This window comes from Microcaecilia unicolor, chromosome 7 (genome assembly GCF_901765095.1).
Source record: "Microcaecilia unicolor chromosome 7, aMicUni1.1, whole genome shotgun sequence".
In the NCBI taxonomy this organism is placed as follows: domain Eukaryota; kingdom Metazoa; phylum Chordata; class Amphibia; order Gymnophiona; family Siphonopidae; genus Microcaecilia; species Microcaecilia unicolor.
This window is the reverse complement of record NC_044037.1, coordinates 277127034-277151825: the sequence shown is the minus strand read 5'-3', so window position 1 is coordinate 277151825 and position 24792 is coordinate 277127034. Positions and strand designations below refer to the sequence as shown.

The 24792-nt window shown below is 44.1% G+C and overlaps 1 protein-coding gene across 3 annotated transcripts in view; it reads left to right on the top strand.

Annotated features, from left to right (window-relative positions):
• Window positions 1-24792, top strand: part of CEP70 (centrosomal protein 70) — a 79743-nt gene that overhangs the window by 32594 nt on the left and 22357 nt on the right. For all 3 annotated transcript variants that reach the window (XM_030209328.1, XM_030209327.1, XM_030209329.1), the window contains 6 exons: window positions 8124-8183; window positions 8984-9083; window positions 9183-9271; window positions 14702-14779; window positions 18165-18285; window positions 20637-20735. In XM_030209328.1, the coding sequence (XP_030065188.1) occupies window positions 8124-8183; window positions 8984-9083; window positions 9183-9271; window positions 14702-14779; window positions 18165-18285; window positions 20637-20735 (547 nt within the window). The remainder of the gene's footprint in view (window positions 1-8123; window positions 8184-8983; window positions 9084-9182; window positions 9272-14701; window positions 14780-18164; window positions 18286-20636; window positions 20736-24792) is intronic.

Sequence of the window (24792 nt, the reverse complement as noted above, 5' to 3'; positions counted from 1 at the left end):
CGACACAAATCGGGAGATGGGCGTCCTTCTCTCAGGGGCGCCCAAATCGGCATAATCGAAAGCCGATTTTGGGCGCCCTCAACTGCTTTCCGTCGCAGGGATGACCAAAGTTCCCGGGGGCGTGTCGGCAGCGTAGCGAAGGCGGGACTGGGGTGTACTTAACATATGGGCGCCCTCAGCCGATAATGGAAAAAAGAAGGGCGTCCCTGATGAGCATTTGGCCGACTTGATTTGGCCCATTTTTTCTTGCGACCAAGACTCAAAATGGTGCCCGAACTGACCAGATGACCACCGGAGGGAATCGGGGATGACCTCCCCTTACTCCCCCAGTGGTCACCAACCCCCTTCCCACCCTAAAAAAAAAAACTTAAAAAAAATTTGTTGCCATCCTCTATGCCAGCCTCAAATGTTATACCCAGCTCCATGACAGCAGTATGCAGGTCCCTGGAGCAGTTTTAGTGGGTACTGCAGTGCACTTCAGGCAGGCGGACCCAGGCTCATCCCCCCCCACCTGTTACACTTGTGGTGGTAAATGTGAGCCCTTCAAAACCCACCAGAAACCCATTGTACCCACATGTAGGTGCCCCCCTTCACCCCTTAGGGCTATGGTAGTGGTGTACAGTTGTGGGGAGTGGGTTTTTTTTTGGGGGGGGTTGGGGGGGGCTCAGCACCCAAGGTAAGGGAGCTATGCACCTGGGAGCAATTTGTGAAGTCCACTGCAGTGCCCCCTAGGGTGCCCGGTTGGTGTCCTGGCATATGAGGGGGACCAGTGCACTATGAAGGCTGGCTCCTCCCACGACCAAAAGGCTTGGATTTGGTAGTTTCTGAGATGGGCGTCCTCGGTTTCCATTATTGCCGAAAATTGGGGACGACCATCCCTAAGGTCGACCTAAATGTGGAGATTTGGGCGTCCCCGACCGTATTATCGAAACGAAAGATGGCCGCCCATCTTGTTTCCCCACCCCTTCGCGGGGATGTCCTACGAGGACGGCCCAAGGAAAACTTGGGTGCCCGTTCGATTATGCCCCTCAATGTATTGTCTATTGTCAATTGATCAGTTGGATTCAGTGACACCGTTGCTGGTAGAGAATCAGTGTTTACCTAGCCAAAGTACTTTAGTTTCATTAGTATTTAATTTAATTGAGTTAATACCCAATCTTTAATCTTATCAATATAATTTTGTTAGTGCCAGAAATGACTGATTTACGTGTTCTGTGATTGGTGCTAAAATAAATATGTCACCTACGTAAGACAGAAAAAGCTGTCCTTTCTCTAAGCAAATTGTTTACAAGAACATAAGTACTGCCATACGGGGACAGACCGAAGGCCCATCAAGCCCAGCATTCTGTTTCCAACAGTGGCCAATCCAGGTTACAAGTACCTGGCAAGATTCCAAAACAGTACAATACGTTTTATGCTGCTTTCTTACCGGCCTTCAGAAGTTTGTACATTTTGTTCTCATTTTTTTTTTCTCTGAGGACAAACAGTTCATCTATCTTCAACACCTTTGGCCATGTGCAGTAATTCTGCACAGCTGCAGCATATTGGATCAGTCTCATTTTTCCCTTTAGTTATTTTTTTTTGTTACATTTGTACCCCGCGCTTTCCCACTCTTGGCAGGGTCAATGCAGCTTACATATTGTATACAGGTACTTATTTGTACCTGGGGCAATGGAGGGTTAAGTGACTTGCCCAGAGTCACAAGGAGCTGCCTGTGCCTGAAGTGGGAATTATTGAACTCAGTTCCCCAGGACCAAAGTCCACCACCCTAACCACTAGGCCACTCCTCCACTGTTGCTACTATTTGAGATTCTACATGGAATGTTGCTATTCCAACATTCCATGTAGAAGTCGGCCCTTGCAGATCACCAATGTGGCCGCGCAGGCTTCTGCTTCTGTGAGTCTGACGTCCTGCACGTACGTGCAGGACATCAGACTCACAGAAACAGAAGCCTGCGCAGCCTTCTACATGGAATGTTGCTAGTTTAGTGGAATAGCAACATTCCATGTAGAAATCTCCAATAGTAGCAACATTCCATGTAGAATCTCCAATAGTATCTATTTTATTTTTGTTACATTTGTACCCTGCGCTTTCCCACTCATGGCAGGCTCAATGCGGCTTACATGGGGCAATGGAGGGTTAAGTGACTTGCCCAGAGTCACAAGGAGCTGCCTGTGCCTGAAGTGGAAATCGAACTCAGTTCCTCAGTTCCTCAGTTCCCCAGGACCAAAGTCCACCACCCTAACCACTAGGCCACTCCTCCACTGTTGCTGCTATTTGAGATTCTACATGGAATGTTGCTATTCCAACATTCCATGTAGAAGTCGGCCCTTGCAGATCACCAATGTGGCCGCGCAGGCTTCTGCTTCTGTGAGTCTGACGTCCTGCACGTACGTGCAGGACATCAGACTCACAGAAACAGAAGCCTGCGCAGCCTTCTACATGGAATGTTGCTAGTTTAGTGGAATAGCAACATTCCATGTAGAAATCTCCAATAGTAGCAACATTCCATGTAGAATCTCCAATAGTATCTATTTTATTTTTGTTACATTTGTACCCTGCGCTTTCCCACTCATGGCAGGCTCAATGCGGCTTACATGGGGCAATGGAGGGTTAAGTGACTTGCCCAGAGTCACAAGGAGCTGCCTGTGCCTGAAGTGGAAATCGAACTCAGTTCCTCAGTTCCTCAGTTCCCCAGGACCAAAGTCCACCACCCTAACCACTAGGCCACTCCTCCACTGTTGCTGCTATTTGAGATTCTACATGGAATGTTGCTATTCCACTAGCAACATTCCTTGTAGAAGTCGGCCCTTGCAGATCACCAATGTGGCCGCGCAGGCTTCTGCTTCTGTGAGTCTGACGTCCTGCACGACATCAGATTCACAGAAACAGAAGCCTGCGCAGCCTTCTACATGGAATGTTGCTAGTGGAATAGCCTTTCTAACCTCTTAATTATTAGTATATACGGCATTAATAGCATAGATACTCCATCAAAAATATAGTTATTTTTGAACCTCAGTGATGTAAATCGTCCTTTTAAATATAGGAACGATTGAAAAGAACATCCAATTCTTCATAGGTTCTTATTTCTTCCCTTTCTCATTTTCAAGTAATTCTATAAATATATTTACTGCAAAAACTTATCTTAATTTAATGATTTTGTCGGACCCAGGGGATCAAACGTCCGACGTGCACGTTTCGCTCATAGTAGGCTGTCTCAAGGACATTCCCCTAAAATACAAATAAACAGTTATTTAAACCATTACCCAATTTTGATGTACTTCTACATAAAAAGTATCTAGCATATATTCAATTTTAACCAACCAAACACACTCACCCCGTGCTTATCTTAGCGTCAGCTAGGCAAAAGTTATTGGCCCAGATTGCGCCCGCTTTTTTCCAAACTAATTAAATAGGGTATACGTAATGACGTTTCTCCAATGTTACAAAATTGTAAGCCCCGCCTCCCAAGGCGTTCCACCGGCAGCCAAAAGATCTAATCACGCTACCGGTGGTTAAGGGGGAATTTTTTAAGTTAATGAAGTCCATTCGATTTCAATATTTAATCCCATAGGTACTACTGTTTGAAACCAAAAGATGTTAAATTGCTCTCTATAGTTCAACAATTTTTTAATCGACCCACCCTCCTCCCGATAGTCCAAACATTCAATAATTCTCCATTTAATGTCCTCCCAAGTATGTTTTTTTTGAAGCCAGTGATCTACCAAGGGAGCCTGTAAAGTTTGAGTAGAGATTTTCGATTTGTGTTCATTTAATCGCGTTTTTATGGATCTGGAAGTCCTGCCAATATAAACTAAATCACAAGGGCATAAAATTGCATAGATGACATTCTTACTGTCACAGTTGGTATTCAGTCTACACTTCATAGTTTTATCTCTATTTGGTACCTTCCAGTTTTCCTCCACTAACGCTCGAGGACACCATTGACAGTGGCCACAGATAGTTTGCTTACCCTGCATATTCACTGTAGAGTTTTTTGTATCAAATTTATTTCTGCTAAAGCGTTCTGCCAGAGTTTTACCCCTGGTATACGAAATCATTGGTAGATCCTCAAAACATGAATATAGCTGCATAATATGCCAGTGATCCTTAATCACTTTAGCAATTTTCTGACTTATCTCCGTGAAAGGTAAAATACAAGTGAGACAATCTTCTTCTAGTTTCGAAGTTTCTTGCAGCAACCATGATCTCTGAGCAAATCTAGCTCTAGTATAAGCCCTTTTTATTGCCACTTTTGGATAACCTCTTGTCAAAAACCTATCTTTCAACTCCTTAGCCTGTTTCTTAAATTCATTTAAAGAAGAACAAACTCGTCTAACACGTAGAAATTGGCTAATAGGAAGATTAAACTTCAGATGATAAGGGTGAAAGCTATTAAAACGTAGAAGAGTGTTTCTACTAATAGGTTTTCGATATAATGATGTAGATAATTTTTCTCCTTCTTTAGAAACTAGCAAGTCCAGGAATTCAATAGCTGTTTCATTCATAGTCATAGTAAACGAAATATGAGAGTTTATATTATTGAGCCAGTCCAAAAACTTCAATAATTCACATTTCGATCCCATCCACAAAAAGAAAATATCATCCAGGAATCTTCTCCAAAATTTCACATATTTAATAATTAAGAGGTTAGAAAGACTTTGAAACTGGATTACTACTTATTGTCTTGAGCTACAGGATAAATCTGGTTTTAATATATATAAAATCATTTTTGCCGATTGACTAGTGCTAGTGGAATAGCAACATTCCATGTAGAATCTCCAATAGTATCTATTTTATTTTTGTTACATTTGTCCCCTGCGCTTTCCCACTCATAGCAGGCTCAATGCGGCTTACATGGGGCAATGGAGGGTTAAATGACTTGCCCAGAGTCACAAAGGAGCTGCCTGTGCCTGAAGCGGGAATCAAACTCAGTTCCTCAGTTCCCCAGGACCAAAGTCCACCACCCTAACCACTAGGCCACTCCTCCACAAAGAAGCACTCAGATTTGAGAAGTATTATGTTTGTTGAGGGTTTTTTTTTAAGCATACCTTAATATTTTCCCCTTTCTCATCTAGTTTCTTTTTTGAGGTTTCTGCACTGAATTGTTCTTTCACAGCTCCTGCCCCTGCCATCCTTGTTGTAGGTGCAGCCTTTTTTGTTGTTATTTTTTTTACTCTGATTTCTTTTCTTTTTTTAAAGTGTCAGAAGATCAGCAACTTCAAAAGTGCTCTCAAAAGTGTTATAAGACCTTTTGAGAGAAGACTTTACCAGAATTATATTCTCTAGTCCCACATAGCATCCTACCAGAGCTGCATGGTTCACACTTGCACACTGTTCTGAAGGGATACAGCATCAATGAAGGTCTCTCTCAGAAGGCTCAGGCCAAGTTTAGTTCACTTCTGGCACAAACTGGAATGTGAAAAGCATCTTGTATGCATGGCGTATGATGCTTTTGAGAAGGCATCAACACAAAGTGCCAGTATTCTCTTCAAGATGGAGATAGGTCAGACAGCAGTCTGGCATCAAATGCTTTCTTCACTGGAAGAAGAGATTCTGTGTATGTAACCCCACCCCCCCATACCTCCAGTGGAGCAAACCAGTAAAACTCAAAGAGAACATGGGAATATGATTCTCACAGCTCCCACTTGACTGAGGCAAATCTGCTTTCTGAGCCTATGATATTTGTCCATCAGGGAGCCAGTCGAGTTGAACACTTTTTTTTCCAACTCTTATATTGTAGAACCCAACGTTCAATCTCTCATCCTCCCGACTTGGATGTTAAGAGCGAAGGAGTTTTCTCCAATGATCGCTCAGATTCTTCTGGTATCTAAGAAGGAGTCATAGAAGGTCATATGATTTGCCACACAATAAACTGCTTGAATACAGGAGTGAAAACCAAAGGTGCTAGGATACATCTTAGTGTAATCGATGCATATTAACCATATTGTAGAATGGAATTCTTTTTAACTACCCATATTTTTGTTAGATTGATGTGGAGCTTCATTTGAATCCTCCTGCAGTGCCATTGGAACCTGGGCAACTACGAACATTTATTGTTGGTGGGTTTCTGGATGAGGGTGGGCTCTTCAATGCCTAAGGAAACAAAAAGTATATTTAATGATTAAATATACCTTTTTTGTCATAGGCAGTGAAAATCCCACCCCCACCCAGAAGCCCTCCACTAGCCAGCATTACACTGCACATGTTAAAATTAAAAAAAGATATATATATTTTTTTTACCTGGGCAGTTGCTTGCATCTGGTGGAAGGTGGTGCAGACTCAGTGAGCACTGTGCTACACTCCATGTGTGCTGGCTCCTGTGCCTGTTGTGAGCCATGGGGGATTAACAAAATGCTGATCTTGCCTTCATCCAGCGAGGGCACAATGGAGGAGCCGCAACACTGCTGGCAGCTTGTCTCGTGCGGCACTGCGGCGCCATCCTGCGCACTTCAGGACACTGGAAGGAGAAAGGCAGAGCAGCAGAAACCAAATCGGACGGTCGGAGTGAGCAACGGATAGCAGTGCAGGCATCAGTGCTAAAATCAATGGCCACAGCCTACCGACTTCCGGATCAGGACCCGACCCGCACTTAAACCCCCCCCCCCAAAAAAAACATTGTACAAAGAGGAGGAGGAGGAGGACTGAAGAGCTGCCGGCTGCCTAAAAGCAGGTGGAAGGTGGCTGAGCCGCGGCAGAAAGGCTGTGCACTTCGGCACCTATCAGGATAAACTGGGTGGGCCTGAGCACCCAGGCCCACCTGTAGCTAGGCCCCTGATATATTGCAGGATCCTGTCATGCGTTGAGATCTTTGCCTTCATAGCAGACTTATGTCTGGCCAAGTTTGATATGGCATAATGTAACTATATTTAAAAATATTGTTTTTTCCATTAAGTATGTATGTGGTTTACGTTGGTACAGGGCAGCTGTCGGGCAGACTACTTAGAAATCCATCATCAAGTGCATTCTAAGGCATTATTTTGTAGGATCTCAAGAAACACTATTCATACCTATATACACAGTGCCATCCATATTAGCTCTGGGCCCACCCAAAGTGTCAGGTCTGGTTACGCCACTGTATCGAGGTAAATTATTTACCCCTCAAATAGTATTCATACTGGCAATCAGGTATGAAAAGACAACAGGGAGACCAGGAGGGGCTTCTCTTATACATCACAATAGTCGCAGCTAGTCAACTGGTGTTGGCTGCTTTCTGGAAACAGCATAAAATATGCTGGCTTGGGCTCAAGTGATAGACAAGATACACAGTAAGTTTACCTGATGCCATTCCAGCTAAGTGCTACTGTTTTTATAAATAATTGCCTGCTGCTATATTTACAGTGTTTTTGCACAAACTTTGCACTTAATAAGGTGTGGAGGTTTTTCTGACTAATGACAGCTTTGAGTTTGATTGTAGGTCCACTTATTTGATTTTCGCTTCACTGGCTCCCTATCCGTTTTCGCATCCTGTTCAAACTTCTTCTACTAACCTATAAATGTACTCACTCTGCTGCTCCCCAGTATCTCTCCACACTCGTCCTTCCCTACACCCCTTCCCGTGCACTCCGTTCCATGGATAAATCCTTCTTATCTGTTCCCTTCTCCACTACTGCCAACTCCAGACTTCGCGCCTTCTGTCTCGCTGCACCCTACACCTGGAATAAACTTCCTGAGCCCCTACATCTTGCCCCATCCTTGACCATCTTTAAATCTAGATTGAAAACCCACCTCTTTAACATTGCTTTTGACTCGTAACCACTTGTATCCACTTGCCTCCACCTACCCTCCTCTCCTCTTTCCTCTACACATTAATTGATTTGTTTGCTTTATTTTTTTGTCTACTAGATTGTAAGCTCTTTGAGCAGGGACTTTCTTCTATGTTTGTGCAGCGCTGCATACGCTTTGTTGCGCTATAGAAATGCTAAATAGTAGTAGTAGTAGTAGGGACATAGATCTGAAGTCTTTTTCTCCCACTAAATTAAATTATTAGAAAAGAAAAATTGAAAAAGATTTTGTATTATTTTTTCACTGATATGGTGATCTTAGAGAAACAGCGTGAATGTTTTTTTTTTACGTTACTTTTAGGTTAGTATGCATTTTTTAATACATTTCTCTGTTTCAGGTTGCTAGATGTAATTGGCTCATATGAAAGTCAAGTTTACCATTTACAGAAGAAACTAAGGTATGATTTCCATCTTGGAAGCATGTGGAAAATGGCTATGCATATTTGGTTTATCTATTCAGTGATTTAAGTTTATCATGTGCAAATTTCAAAAACTGGATCATTTCCGATCTGAGGAAGAAGGGCAACCTTCGAAAGCTAATCAAGAAATGTATTAAGTTATGTCCAATAAAAAAGGTATCATCTTATTTTCTTTTCCATGTTTTATTTTGTTTGATTTCTATAGATTCTACATGGAATGTTGCTATTCCACTAGCAACATTCCATGTAGAAGTCGGCCCTTGCGGATCACTAATGTGGCCGCGCAGGCTTCTACATGGAATGTTGCTAGTGGAATAGCAACATTCCATGTAGAATCTCCAATAGTAGCAACATTCCATGTAGAATCTCCAATGGTATCTATTTTACTGTCATAGTAATGCTTGAATGTTTTCACTTATATACACTGTCAGCTAGCACATTTGCTTATTTCCGATCTGAGGAAGAAGGGCAACCTTCGAAAGCTAATCAAGAAATGTATTAAGTTATGTCCAATAAAAAAGGTATCATCTTATTTTCTTTTCCGTGTTTTATTTTGTTTGATTTCTATTGATTACCTTCAATATGTTATAAATTGGTTTTCTTTTTTTTAAGTTAGCAGTAATACAGACTATAAAGGTAAAGGTAAATATAGTCTTGTATTTGTAATGAGTCACCAGAAACAGTTATCAGCTTTTGCTTAATTTGTTTTGGATTAAACAGGTTTATAAACTTAATCGTGTATAGAATTTTCAATAGAGAAAGTAATTTTTGTTTCACAGGCGATACGAAGATGACGTAGGTGGCAGAGAAGACAAAGGAAAGGATAAGGACCCTCTCTTAAATCTAGATGCAACTCCAAATTATAAAGCACTACTCAAGGTATATTGCAACAGGCCTGCATGCTGAGTAATCAAATATATATGTGAAAAATGCTCTGCAAACATATGGCAGTGAATACTTGATTCTGTGTGTGTTCAGTCTTACCAGGACCAACTGAGAGAATGGAAGACAAAGAGTGAACAACTTTTACATGAAAAAGGAGATCTGATGAAAGAGCTAGAAACAAGGTGAGAAGAGACTCAAATCTCTCCCAGAGGCAGGCTTCAAAACATCAGGCTACTTTACTCTAGGTTTTTAAGAGACTTGGCAAGAGATGGGCTTCCCATCCGATTTGTTGCAATAAAAAGAAAATCATTCACCAGTATGCTAAAACTGCCTCTGGGCTGAAAGGTTGTATAGATATGAACTATGAAGGACAAGAAGCTCTGCTTTCCTGGGATTTCTGTTGGCTTTATATCAGTATCAGTTCGATATGCAAAGGAAGAGACTGTAAAATGTCCCAAATTTATTAAACACTAGTAAAAAAGGCCCGTTTCTGACACAAATGAAACGGGCGCTAGCAAGGTTTTCCTCGGAGTGTGTATGTTTGGGAGAGTGTATGTGAGAGTGACTGAGAGTCAGAGTGAAAGTGTGAGTGTGTGTGTGTGAGAGAGAGAGTGAGTCTGGGTGTGAGTGTGTTTGTGAGAGAGTGTGTGTGTGAGAATGAGAGTGTGTGCAAGTGTGTATGTGAGACACAGTGTGAGAGAGAGTGTGTGTGTGTGGGCGAGAGAGAGAGTGTGTGTGAGACACAGATTCTCTGTGAGAGTGAGTGTATGAGACCAAGCGAGTGTGTGAGTGACTGTGTGGCACATAGAGAGTGAATGTGATACAGTGTGAGACAGAGTGTGTGAGAGTGAGAGTCAGAAAGACATTGTATATGAGAGAGAGAGTGTGAGCCCTGCCCTCCCAATCCATGCCCATCTGTCCCCTGCCCCCTCCATTCATCCTTTTCCAGCAATTCCCCTCTCTTCCTGAGCCCTGCCCTCCCAGTCCATGCCCATCCATGCTCCTCTGTCACCTGTCCCCTCCATTCATCCCTATCCAGCAATTCCCCTCTCTCCCTGAGCCCTGCCCTGCAATCCATATCCATCCATGCCCATCTGTCCCCTCCATTCATCCCTATCCAGCAATTCCCCTCTCTCCCTGAGCCCTGCCCTCCCAATCCATGCCCATCCATGCTCCTCTGTCCCCTGCCCCCTCCATTCATCCCTTTCCAGCAATTCCCCTCTCTCCCTGAGCCCTGCCCTCCCAATCCATGCCCATCCATGCTCCTCTGTCCCCTGCCGCCTCCATTCATCCTTTTCCAGCAAGTCCTCTCTCTCCCTTCCATGACCCCCCCTCGCATCCATGCTCCTCTCTCTCCCATGTCCCAGCCTGGCCCGCCCTCTTCTCCCCCCCCTTCGCATCCATGCCCCCCCTTCGCATCCATGCTGTCGTTTCTCCCCTGCCCTCCCGCTACCATTGTTCAATTTTACTGGCCACCCTCTTCTCTCCCCCCAACATCCCTTTTTTTTTTTTTTTTCTTTTTAAATTTACCTCCGTGGCGGTTCCGGCAGCGAAGCGTCAGGGAAGGAGGCGGCGCTCCCGACATCTAGCCTTCCCTTCGCTGTGTTCCGCCTTCTTCTGACGTCATCCGTGACGTCAGAAGAAGGCGGAACACAGCGAAGGGAAGGCTAGAGACGTCGGGAGCGCCGCCTCCTTCCCTGACACTGTGCTGCCGGAATTGTTTTTTTTTTTTTCCGCCCTCGACGTCATGACGTTTGACGCGAGGGCGGGGCAGAGACGGCTGGCTGGCTTGAAGGCTTCACACCATGAATCCACGAACCCTTCAGCCTGGGAGTGACGTCAGATGGCTTCAGAACGTTGTCCTCAGAACGTTGAGGGTGCGTTTTATTATATTAGATGTTAGAGTTTACCAGTATCATATTAGCAAATCAAAGTTGTTCTTTCTGTGACTGATGACATACAGGGCGGTTACTGCAGATTCAAAGACAGGCAAAAGTTATGTCCAACCAAGCTTGATCTCTCTGGCTTGGCACGAGGTGGCTTCTAAGATCGCTGAGCCAGTTCTAAAGGAGTTCTGTCAGTGTCAAGGCTCAGTCCAAAAAAAAACAAAACAACAGTGTTCATCTCTGCTGAATGCAGCTCGGTTTCACTGTAACATCACATAATCCTTGTCTTCTCACTCTGTTTCATTTGGTTCATGTAATGTACATTGATGTAGAAAGAAACTTCTGCTGTATATCTCTATATATAAAAGGCACCACCAACGTTCTAAATGAAGCCTCCAGCCGGAAGTGTGAAGGGGGAGAGATATCCGGTTTCCCCATGAGTGTCTGCCCCGCCCTCACTCTCTCTGTATCACAAACTGTGAAGGAAAACACAGCAAAGCACGAAATCAAATCGCTCTCTCTGTAACAGTGAAGGACTCAGAGGGGGGAGGGGAGAGAGGGCAGAAGCCCTCACTATCTCTATAACACAAACACAGCACAGCAGGAAACACTGAAGGACTCGACTCCGAGGGGGGAGGGGGCAGAGAGCAGAGGGGAAGGGAGAGAGGGCAGAAGAGGGCAGGGACACACACACTCCCACATGCACACAGAAGAAAACCTTGCTAGCCCCCGTTTCATTTACATCAGAAACGGGGCTTTTTTACTAGTAAGAACATAAGCATTGTCATGGGACAGACTGAAGATCCATCAAACCCAGTATCCTGTTTCCAACCGTGGCCAATTCATGTCACAAGTACCTGGCAAAATCCTAAAAGAGTAAAACAGATATTATGCTGCTTGTCCTAGAAATAAGCAGTGGATTATCCCAAGTCCATCATTAATATTATCATGTGGACTTTTCTTTTATGCTTTCTGGAAGTCACTCTATCACCAGACTGATGTGTAATTATCACACTGCCTAACGTGTCATACTAGAATGTGATGGAGAGTACTGATTAGAAGAGAGATAACAAATTGATGAGAGGAACTGGGAAGAATTCGGGTGGTTAAAGGAGGGGGAAATAGACTTTGGATTGGGTGACAGAAGAATAAGTAAAACGTAATAAATTACAAAAGAAAAACTATAAACATTTAGCTGCATAGGAATTACTGGGCGTGCTCAGAGGTACTCAGAAACATCTAACTCCAGGCCTCAAGGGTCCCACCAGTAGGACAGGTTTTCAGGATACCCCTAATATGTATGAGAGAGGTTTGTATACAGTGGAGGAAGTATGCATGCAAGTCTCTGTCATGTGTATTCATTGAAACTAAATATATGAGCGGTCTTTTATTACAATAAATCAACATAAATCAATTAATTATATAGGGACCCTTTTACTGAGGCATGCCGAAATATGGCCTTCGCTGGTGTAGGTGCGTGTTTTGGAGTGCGTAGGTCCATTTTTCAGTGTGCCTCAAAAAGCCCTTTTTTGTGGCCAAAAATGAACGTGCAGCAAAATTAAAACCAATGTGCGTCCATTTTTGGCCTGAGACCTTACCGCCACCCATTTAGACTTAGTGGTAAAGTCTCATTTGCTAACCAGTTGCTAAGCATCAACGTGCGTAAATTGCTGATTACCGCTGGGTAAGCGCCACACGGTAGAAAATAGAAAATGTTTTGGACGCGCGTCAAAAATGGAATTACCACCCGGGGCACACGGTAGTTCCAATTTGACACGCGTAGGCACCTACGCGCCTTACTGAAAGGCAGCATAATGACTAAAATTTTTTCTTTCTTTATCTTTATTCACACTACAAAATTATTTTTAGAAAAATGCACATAAAACCTATACATACAAAACTAAGGGCTCTGTTTACTAAGCCGTGCTCTAGGCGCACTAACTTTTTAGCGCGCACTAAAAATTAGCACGCACTAACAATAGAGATACCCATTATATTCCTATGGGTGTCTCTAGCATTAGCGCTCGCTAAAACGTTTGCGCACCTACAATGTGGCTTAGTCAACAGGGCCCTAATTATGCTCCTACACTATCAAGAATCATGTGACAGCTACTAGTATGACTTATAAAGGCAGTTAAATTGTACAGCGCTGCGTAACCCTAGTAGCGCTCTAGAAATGTTAAGTAGTAGTAGTAGCACACAATGCACTTTACAGATTGCGGTCGGTATCTGCAACAATTCCAATCAGATGGTTCTTGCGACATAAAAAAAAATATCACCATTAAATCGTTCATTCCTTCAATTCTTCTTTAGGCTGTCAACTCTCAACAGTAGAAGCAGTTAAGAAGTGTTCGGATTAGCCTTGTCAAAAGAGACCAGTGATTAGCAATGGTTTTTCAAGACTAAAGCTAACAACAGCCAGTGGCGTAGCCAGTATGGGGCCACGGGGGCCTGGGCCCCCGTAGATTTGCCCCTGGACCCCCTGCTGACGACCCTCTTGACCCCCCTCCCGCCGTCGCCTACCTTTTGCTGGCAGGGGACCCCAACCCCCGCCAGCCGAGGTCCTCTTCTTCCCAATTCCGCGCAAGGCTTCGTTCTAGTCTGATGTTGTACGTGCAGGATGTCAGACTAGAACGAAGCCTTGCGCGGGATTGGGAAGAAGAGGACCTCGGCTCGGCTGGCGGGGGTTGGGGGTCACCCGCCAGCAACGATAGGTGATGGCAGGTTGGCGGCGGGAGGGGGTCGAGAGGGTCGGCGGCAGGGGGGGGGGGTCAAAGTTGGTGTTGGGTTCGGTAATGGCAGGGGGGGGGTCAAAGTTGGTGGCGGAGGTGTTCAGCAATGGCAGGGGGAGGGGGTCGGCGGCGCCGGGGGGGGGGGGGAGGCTAAAATGTGTCCCCTCACCTCGGGCTCTGGACTCCCCTCCTGCCAAAGTCTGGCTACGCCCCTGACAACAGCCACGGTGACAGAGTTTATTTATTCAGCAGTGTAATTTGAAGTGGTTGGTATTGATTTATGGACTCTGTTGACAAGGCCAATTTGAAAACTTCTTAACTGCTTCTACTGACAGCCTAAAGAAGAATTGAAGGAATAAAGGATTGAATGGTGATATTTTTTTATGCTGCAAGAACCATCTGATTGGAATTGTTACACATACCGCAATCTGTAAAGTGCATTGTGTGCTGCCTTTATAAGTTGTATCAGTAGCTGTTACATGATTCTTGATAGTGTAGGAGCATATTTAGGGCCCTGTTGACTAAGCCACACTGTAGGCTCGCAAACATTTTAGCAAGCACTAATGCTAGAGACACTCATAGAAATATGGCGGGTGTCTCTATCGTTAGTGCTTGCTTATTTTTAGTGTGCACTAAAAAGTTAGTGCGCCTACATCTCAGCTTAGAAAACAGGGCCCTTAGTTTTGTATGTATAGGTTTCATGTGCATTTTTCTAAAAATAATTTTGCAGTGTGAATAAAGATAAAGAAAAAAATTAGTCATTATATAATTAATTGATTGATTGATGTGTATTCATTAGGGATATCCTGAAAACCTGACCATTTAGCAGCCCTTGAGAACTGGGAATGAATACCAGTGGTCTAACGAAGGCGCTGAACAAACCTAGTTCCTGAGCTGTTGCAGATGACAATAACCCATATGTGTGACTTGTTCTCTAAGGACAGCAGTTCCCATCTGTTAGAGGTGCATAACCATATTTTTTTTTTCCTTTTAGACCTTCTGCCAAAGAATTGAAGCTGTGCAAGCAGCAGGTGAAGCGGCTGGAAAAAATATTACTTCAGAATAACATCAAGTATGTTATATGTAACCAAGGCGTACCAAGGGGGTGGGGGCGGTCCGCCCCGGGTGCATGCCGCTGGGGGGGTGCCACGGCGCGCGCCTGTCAGCTGAGTTCGCTGACTTCGCTAACTTCGCTGCAGCTCCCTCTGCCCCGGAACAGGTTACTTCCTGTTCCGGCTGGGGCAGAGGGAGCTACAGCGAAGTTAGCGAACTCAGCTGACAGGCGCACGCCGCGGCACCCCCCCCCCCCCCAGTGGCGTGCACCCGGGGGGGGGGGGGCGCATCGGCGATCCGCCCCGGGTGTCATGCCGGCTAGGATCGCCGCTGTATGTAACTAATACTTCTCTAGACTGTACTTGATAAGAGTTTTTAGGTTAATGGAACTGAGTAATGCTGTAACTTAATATAATCTCTGTGCTAAGGATTTGCTTAGGCTTGGATTACTCTGCCTTTGGCAATTAAGCCAAACAGCTCTTGAAAGGTGAGAGAGAGAGAATGACACATGGACAAAGTTTGTCTTTTCCTGCCCTCACAAGCTCAGTCTGACCCCATCCGTACAAGCCTCAAACAGTTATAATTTTATATTTAAATCTTTTATTAAAGTATAAAAATTAACAATATTCTGTGCAACTGTTGTTTATAAATCACAAACAGTAATACAGAGTAAGGATCCCCTCCCTCGTCACAAACATCCCCTCCACTATCTGGAAAACTGAAGAAGGCAAATTACTACAGAATGCTGCATAGAAGACTCATGCTAACAGAATACTTTGGTCACACACATAGAACACAAATGCCAAATACAGAGTAGCTGATCAAACTGGTAAACATAAATTAAACCAAAATACCAGGAAGCCACACCTTATTATTATTATTAGCAGCATTTGTATAGCGCTACCAGACGCACGCAGCGCTGAACACCTGATACAAAGAGACAGTCCCTGCTCAAAAGAGCTTACAATCTAAATAATACAGACAAACAAGACAGTTACGTGTGTAACACCAAAGAAATCGAAAGAGATTCATTTCCTCCTATACTGTGCAAAATATAAAGATGACACATCCAGGGATGATGTTAGGGGAGTCCAACTAGGGCAACTGCTTCCTGGCCAGAGAGGGTCATAAGCCTGCTGGAAGCTGAAGAAGCCATAGCCTTGTAGTAGGCTTTGGGGCCCACTCCAAAATTTCTGCCCTGGGCCCCAGCCATGTCTGACACCAGATCTGGGCAGGATACACATTTCATTCTGACATATTCTAATCACAAAATAGAAAATGAAATTAATTTTTCTACCTTTTGTTGTCTGATCATTTTATTTTTCAAATCATGTTGGTCCCAGCCTTTGGCTTCTGTTTTCCTCATAACTCAATCATCAGGGACTCTTGTCCATTTGACATTTCTTCTCTTTCCATGCTCACCATCCATCTTCCATCTCTATGTCCATATCTTTCCCCATGTTTAGCATCTCCCTTCTCTGTGTCCCCTATACTTTCCTGTCTAGCATCTCCCCACATCTGTCATCACCACTCTATGTCCCTATCTCCTCCCCCTGTGTCCAGCATCACTCTTGTGTCTCTGTGCCCCCCCCAGTCCAGTATCTCCCTATTCTCCCCCATGTCTAACATCTTTCCACTGTCCATATACCCCCTCCCTTATCTGGCATTTGCCCCTCTGTGTCCATGTACAATCCCCATGCAGTATCTCCCTTTTGTGTCCCTGTCCCTATGCTTCTCTCCATGCCCATCATCTCCCTTCTGTTTCTGTATACCTACTTGTGTTCATCTTCTCCCCCTCTCTTTCTCCCCAGGACCAGTGTGCCTGTGTCCTCTCTGACCCACCCTATCCAGATTGTCTCTCTCTCCTCTCCGGCATCTAGCTCACCTGTCCTCTCTTTCTTCCTTCCGCTGTGTGTGTTCAGTATTTGACTCCCTCTTTCTTCATCCCCCATGGTTTGGCATCTCTGTTTCTCTTCCCTCCAGCCCCCCCCCCCCTTAGGTCCAGCACCTGTCTCCCTTCCCTCCAGCACCCCCCCCCCCCCCCACCTCCCACACATCCAGAACTTTGTCTTTTTCCCTTGCTCACTCCTACCGTGGTGCTTCTACCTCCCATTTTCAAACTGCCTAACAGCAGTTCCCACAAGCCTTCTCCAGGGCCTTTCTTCTGCTGGGTCCCACCTGATGCAGTTTCCTGTGTCGTGAAACAGGAAGTTGCATAGGAAGGTGGGACCCAGCAGAGGGAAGGCCCTGTAGCAGGCCTTTGGAATCACTGTTGGGCAGCTCAGTAATGTAAGGTAGAGGCACTGCGGAAGACACAGAAATGTCAGGTTTGCTGGATGGGAGCAAAGGGGAGGGAGCGAGGTGCCGGAACCACAAGAGGGGCAATTGGAGTTTGTTTGTTTTTTTTTTTTTACTGCGGGAGCAAGGCTTTTTACCATTCTCATGGGGTGGTAAAATATTTTTTGGAGTATTTCCACATCCGCGGTAAATACTCCAAATATTCTTTTCTGTTACTGCAGATTTACCGCAGGTTTCTATCCCCATGTCATTTCCTAGTGAGGGATATGAGCCTTCCTCAAAGCTATGAGCTTCTTAATGAGGAAGGTCAACTGATTCTTAAAAGCAGCATCTGGTTTTCAGTATCTCCAGAAATAGCTTCCTCAGCCATTAGTGGGCAAAATTCCTCCTTTCGCTATTTGTCTGTGTCTTCACCATACTTTACCTATCCTTTTACTTGCCAACTCTAAAATTTTGAAAACAACACCATCCTAATGCAACCTGTAATTTGCTTAGGGTATTCAGGCAATTTCATGCTAGGTCAATTTATAGTGTAGCTTTCCAAAAGTAATCAGGTAGCACCCCTTACCCCCACCCCCCACCCCACGAAAAGCATTACCCACAATGGACTAACAATATTGTCAGTTTTTTTGTAGCTGTATTTGAATCAAATATTTATAATATACATTATTTCATTCAGATAAGGATCAAGTTTATTTGCATATTTTGGTATCCAGAAATGCAAATCTGTTTGAAAAACCAGAGTTAGGTATCCCTGCGCTAAGGGTCTCATTTTCAAAGCACTTAGACTTGCAAAGTTCCATATGTTACTGTGGGGCTCATTTTCAAAGCATTTTGACCTAAGTAACTTAAGTGCTTTGAAAATACACCTCTAAGTAATCTAAATATTAGCATTGACCTCTGCTGCAGAAAAGCAGGAATGACAGCCCATCAGACCTAGGAACACAGCACAGTTTTGGAAATATGTGTGTACCTTTATGTTTTACAGATTGAAAGAAGATCTTGTCAATAATGTAGGATGATTGTGTCTCGACTTTCTTTTTTCAAGTTCTTATGGTATGTTTTCTGCTCATTTAAAAGTGTTCACTTTGCCGCATTCCCTCTAGATATAGCACTCGGGGGCTTGTTGATGGAGAAAAAGCAGATGAGAAGAAAGAAGAATTGGAGAGCACTAGAGTGGAAGATATAGACCAGTTAAAGGCCAAACTCTGTAGAAGCTACCTGCAGGTACAGACACAGGTTTTACACTCCAGGCGTTGTGTGAGCCACCTAGTCTTTATCTGCGATCATCTATGTTATTAACATGATTCATGTGTTCTTGACAGCCATTATAATAAGACAGCTATGTATATTGATGATTTTGTGTGTTTTTCTATTATTTTCTCTGAAACATTTTGTAAATGGGTTATGAATTGGTTAACAACGGCACATGTTGTTATAAATAGCCTGTAGTATCTTCTAGCATAGGAAACCCTAATTTGAGTAGAGACAGGAGAGTTTCTAGTTTGCAGAGCTTTTGAAAGTCCAAAAGACCCACCGGTGACTGTGTAGTTTCTGGGAACATCCAGCACTGATGAGCCTTTCAAACCTTGTGCTTTTTCTAAATACATTCTCTTCAAATAAAAAGTTGGTTAATTTGTAAATCTTATTCCCATGTTTCCTAGGGGCTGTTGTTTCATATATCCTAAGCTTTTATTTATTTTTATTTTTTTTTGTAGTGTGCATATTATTCTGATTTTTACAGACCTGACTAGGGACCACTTTAACATGCAATGCAGACACAGAAAAAAAAATCTACTGTGGCAAAACAGATGAATCCTACTCTTTCTTTTTTTTTTTAACTTTGAAAATGTTTTATTCATTTTTATAGTGACAAACAGAATATTTATCAAACAATCATGCACTTACAAAGTCAAAAATCCCTTCCCCCCTCCCTTCCACCCTCCCCCCTCCCTCCCTTCTAGCAATGTCAACGTTTGCTTTATGTCATTTGGGTTAAGTCTCGATATTGAGTCCATAACTCTGAAGTTTCACTGTAACGTCCCAATCTTTTGTCTGTGAGTTTCTCCATTTCACCAATCAAGGATAACTTTATAATCCAGTCCCCCTCCGAGGGTGCCTCCAGCTGCTTCCATTGCTTCGCTATTACGCACTTTGCCACTGCTAGGCACATTCTTTTAAACCAGCTCTGCCACTTAGCTCCCCGTCTATTACCCACTCCAAGTAAGCACCACTGAGGTTCGCACGGGAAGATGAATCCTACTCTTGTTAAATCCTGATCAATTATTCTACATTATTTATTTATTAGAATTTATTAACACCTTTTTGGACGAATTCAGTGTAAGCGGTATACAGCAGGAATAAGTCAAACATAAGTAATAGACAATTACAATAGTAAAAATATATAAAGGCTGTCATTTGTGTCTGGAGAAGCACTCAGGTCATGGGGCATTTTTCAAGAAATGCTTAGTTTCTAAATTTACTTAGATTTTCAGCCAAACTGAAGGAGCTACTTTTTTTTTTGGTGAAAATGCAGCTAATTATAGATCCTCAAAACTTAGAATCCTATATTTAGACCATCAATTCATTTGCCTAGATTTGAAAATTAGTAGTAAGTGCCTGACATCCCCCCTCCATTCCAAATCTTCCCCCAGAACCACCCACTTTTGAGGAAATTAAATTAAGGAACTCATCCTTAGTCTTTTTTCAGATGAGATGATGCAGGTGTCCATGGGGTGGATTTGAGAAAGAGGGCAATTGCTTTGGGATAGGGTCGGGGGGAGGGGTATAAATGAAATGGCTATGCAAGAGAGGGAGGGATATTGTTGGAGGCACGGTGAGAATGGAGAAAGAGAGACTGGTGGGTTCTAGAGCCACAGCAGTAGGTGAAGCAAGTAAGCAATTGCCTCCGAGACAGCTATTAGAAAGGATGCTGACACACTATTAATATATATCTCTAAGTACTCAGCTTCATAGGTAATGTATCAGTGTCTAAATACGAAGATCTAATACATCAGTAGCATTTTAGCAGGATCGTCAGATCAGCGTGCCTACCTCTGTAATGGCTGATGATTGTATGAGCCAAGCATATTTAAGAGGCAGTACCACAATCCTCATTGATCCCAGTTTTTGATTTTTACTTAGTTTCTCATTTTTCTTAAGTTTTCCATATTTATTATTATCTTTAAATTCCAGATTAATACTTAGCTTTCCAGACTCAGTAAGCAGTAAATAATGGAGACCCAATGTCACCGACATAGATCCATGTTTCGCAATATGCTGTTTCAAGGTAGTCTCCAAACCTATTTTTTAACACTGTTTTCTCACTATTAATGGCATTAAAGCACCTATGGCAGATTCTGGAGGGGGAAACCTAGTGTTGGAGGGGATCCTCCCTTCCTGCTCTTCATCCTTGGTGTGGAAGGGGAACTTAAGAGAGCTTTCTGCTGCTGGATGCTAGATTTTTGAAGATAATTTAAGACGAGGATTAACTGTTGGCCCCAAATCATGTTAAGGGGTTCTTGATAAGCTGTTTTTTTCTTAACAAGATATTTATGTTTTAATCATTTCTTTCACAGGATGTTTGTAAAGAGCTAGATGTTCAAGATTTAAAAAATCTGGTCTGTGTCGCATCCAAGAGGACTAAACAAGCAGAAGCCTCTTTAAGCTATAGCAAGGTACCTGCTGATAATGTATTAAAGTGACCAATGAACTGGTTATGTGTTGTTGTGTGCTATTATAAGAAAACTGAGGTTTCCATTCAAACCTGTTTCCAACTCCTATATACAGGGAGACTTAAACGTTAGTTGTGGATACATCTTATGGCTGGCCTAGAACAGCATCTGAGTCCATCTCGCTTTCCTAAGCACAAGAGCTTAAGTTGTTGTTCAGCTGAGCAGGAAGGGTGGGACAACAAGAATGAGAAAATCATGTACAGTGGGGGAAATAAGTATTTGATCCCTTGCTGATTTTGTAAGTTTGCCCACTGACAAAGACATGAGCAGCCCATAATTGAAGGGTAGGTTATTGGTAACAGTGAGAGATAGCACATCACAAATTAAATCCGGAAAATCACATTGTGGAAAGTATATGAATTTATTTGCATTCTGCAGAGGGAAATAAGTATTTGATCCCTCTGGCAAACAAGACCTAATACTTGGTGGCAAAACCCTTGTTGGCAAGCACAGCGGTCAGACGTCTTCTGTAGTTGATGATGAGGTTTGCACACATGTCAGGAGGAATTTTGGTCCACTCCTCTTTGCAGATCATCTCTAAATCATTAAGAGTTCTGGGCTGTCGCTTGGCAACTCGCAGCTTCAGCTCCCTCCATAAGTTTTCAATGGGATTAAGGTCTGGTGACTGGCTAGGCCACTCCATGACCCTAATGTACTTCTTCCTGAGCCACTCCTTTGTTGCCTTGGCTGTATGTTTTGGGTCATTGTCGTGCTGGAAGACCCAGCCACGACCCATTTTTAAGGCCCTGGCGGAGGGAAGGAGGTTGTCACTCAGAATTGTACGGTACATGGCCCCATCCATTCTCCCATTGATGTGGTGAAGTAGTCCTGTGCCCTTAGCAGAGAAACACCCCCAAAACATAACATTTCCACCTCCATGCTTGACAGTGGGGACGGTGTTCTTTGGGTCATAGGCAGCATTTCTCTTCCTCCAAACACGGCGAGTTGAGTTCATGCCAAAGAGCTCAATTTTTGTCTCATCTGACCACAGCACCTTCTCCCAATCACTCTCGGCATCATCCAGGTGTTCACTGGCAAACTTCAGACGGGCCGTCACATGTGCCTTCCGGAGCAGGGGGACCTTGCGGGCACTGCAGGATTGCAATCCGTTATGTCGTAATGTGTTACCAATGGTTTTCGTGGTGACAGTGGTCCCAGCTGCCTTGAGATCATTGACAAGTTCCCCCCTTGTAGTTGTAGGCTGATTTCTAACCTTCCTCATGATCAAGGATACCCCACGAGGTGAGATTTTGCGTGGAGCCCCAGATCTTTGTCGATTGACAGTCATTTTGTACTTCTTCCATTTTCTTACTATGGCACCAACAGTTGTCTCCTTCTCGCCCAGCGTCTTACTGATGGTTTTGTAGCCCATTCCAGCCTTGTGCAGGTGTATGATCTTGTCCCTGACATCCTTAGACAGCTCCTTGCTCTTGGCCATTTTGTAGAGGTTAGAGTCTGACTGATTCACTGAGTCTGTGGACAGGTGTCTTTCATACAGGTGACCATTGCCGACAGCTGTCTGTCATGCAGGTAACAAGTTGATTTGGAGCATCTACCTGGTCTGTAGGGGCCAGATCTCTTACTGGTTGGTGGGGGATCAAATACTTATTTCCCTCTGCAGAATGCAAATAAATTCATATACTTTCCACAATGTGATTTTCCGGATTTAATTTGTGATGTGCTATCTCTCACTGTTACCAATAACCTACCCTTCAATTATGGGCTGCTCATGTCTTTGTCAGTGGGCACACTTACAAAATCAGCAAGGGATCAAATACTTATTTCCCCCACTGTATACCAAGATACCTAGCCCGGATATATTTTAACTATATTCTTAAATTTGAACTGGCTACTAGAAGAGTCAGCAAGGAACTGGATGGAGCCAGTTGCCTCTTGAAGGTATACAGTAGAAGAAACTTTCTAGCATAGTGTTTCCCAAGTCCAGTCCTGGAGTACCCTTTGCCAGTCAGGTTTTCAGGATATCCACAGTAAATATGCATGAACTTGATTTGCATTATATGTAAATCTCTTTCATGCATATTTACTGTGGATATCCTGAAAACCTGACTGGCAAGGGGTAGGACCAGACTTGGGAAACACTGCTCTAGCACACCAAAACAAATTTACTGTTTTAAATGTTTGTTAGTTTGATATGCTTAAGATTTTACTTTAACAGAACATATGTCCTTGGTATGTGCTTTGTATTATTGATGGGAAATGACTTTATCTTAAATCTGTTAGTGGTTGGTTTTTATATGTTTTGGTAATGTCGATTCTCCGAGGACAAGTAGGCTTATTTATTCTCACAAGTGGGTGACGGTCTGGGACTTATAAAAAGTATAAGTAGAGCTTTGTGGAGTGCGAGACATTCTCCATTGTGTGAGTGCCTTCCCTCCTGCCACGAGAACATGGTCTCCTCAATTCTTTTTCTACCATGGTGAGGAGAGGGCATGTTTTTTTTTTACTGTCTCCTCACATTGCTCAATCTTAAAGAGCTTTTTTGTGTTTTTTGGCAATTTTTTCTTCCATTATAGTGTTCCCGTTGTGGAACATCCTTTATTTAATTTTTTCCTTTAAATTGTTAGTTTATTTTCCCCAGTTTTAAGTTTCCTTTCGTTTTTGTCGTCATCAAGCCGCTTTTAGGCCTTGACTGGCCAAGAAGTTTCCCTTTCTTTTTTGTCGTCCTTTGCCCCTTTTTCAGGCACCATCGCTTCGTTTAATTTTTCCTTCCATGTCCATGAAGGTTCCTAGTGGCTTTAAGAGCTGTACCCTGGGTAGGACACACATTCTTGGTGTCTTCAGTATCTTGGGCCCAACCATAGCCCCACTAACTGTGTTCTCTGTCTTTGCATGAAGAAGAAGACCCAGGTTTTCCAGACAAGCTCAACGAGAGAGGATTTTTGGAGCCAAGTCCAGTTCTTCGACATCGGCATCGACGTCAAGCATCGCACCAGCATTGGGAGGGTCGGTAAGCATGGCTGCTGCTAGACCCTTAGACACTGGGAGCAGTGAAGCTTCGAGTGGGTCTCCACCTGCCACAAGGCCTCCTGCTGTGACCGTCCATCGTTGGACCCAACCCCTAGGTAACGTGTGGATTCGACTTCATCCTCGTTGGCACCGAGGAGCCTCAACATACTTTGGGCAAAGGCAAAGAATCATCATCATTAATTGCCTTCAACGCGTGGTGCCAGTAGCTCAGGGGCATCAAAGGATTCAGCACCCGAGAAGCATTGGCGCTGGGAGGACCGCTCCCCTCCATACAGGAGGTGCTGAAGCGCCGGTCTCCCAGCAGCCAAGACCCCTCCCAGCTCCTGTATTGACCCCGGCAGCTAAGCAACATGCGCCCTAACCGGCACCCCAGCTTTTCCCGATGTCGGCCCTCGATGAGTGCATCTGGGTCTTGCTCCCTGAGCTGCTGGATGGCCTTATGCAACGGTGTACATTGGTATCAGGGCTGCTTGCGCCTACCCTGCCTCCCATTGCAGCCCCGCTTGGCCCTCAGCCTGTGGTGCAGACTCCGATTCCGCATGCGGCTCTGGTATCAACTGCCACCCAAGCCGGTACCCCCCTCGATGTCGGTGGAGGGCTTCGCCAGAGTCGAGGCAAGAACAGACTTCTCAACGCCATTCTCAGGGGCATGGTTCCTCCACATTGAGGCAGGTTCGGTCTTGACACTCCCACCAGGAGGTATTGTCTGACACCATGGAGCAGCGCTTATGGGATCAAGGATCCAAGGTACCTTTCCTCAGATGAGTCCTATGGAACTCTTTCTGAACCCTCCCCTCCATTTGAAAGGAGAAAGTCTCCTCCAGAGTGCCTTTAATTTCATTCTTTTCTTAAGGAAATGGCTGATGCCATTCCATCTCCTTTGAAAGTGGAGGACAAGCTCAGGGCCAACATGCTCGAGGTTCTGGACTACACGTCTCCTCCTAGGGAGGCTGTGACTGTCCCTCTCCACGAAGCACTCCAGGAAGTCCTCGTTAGGAACTGGGAAACCCCT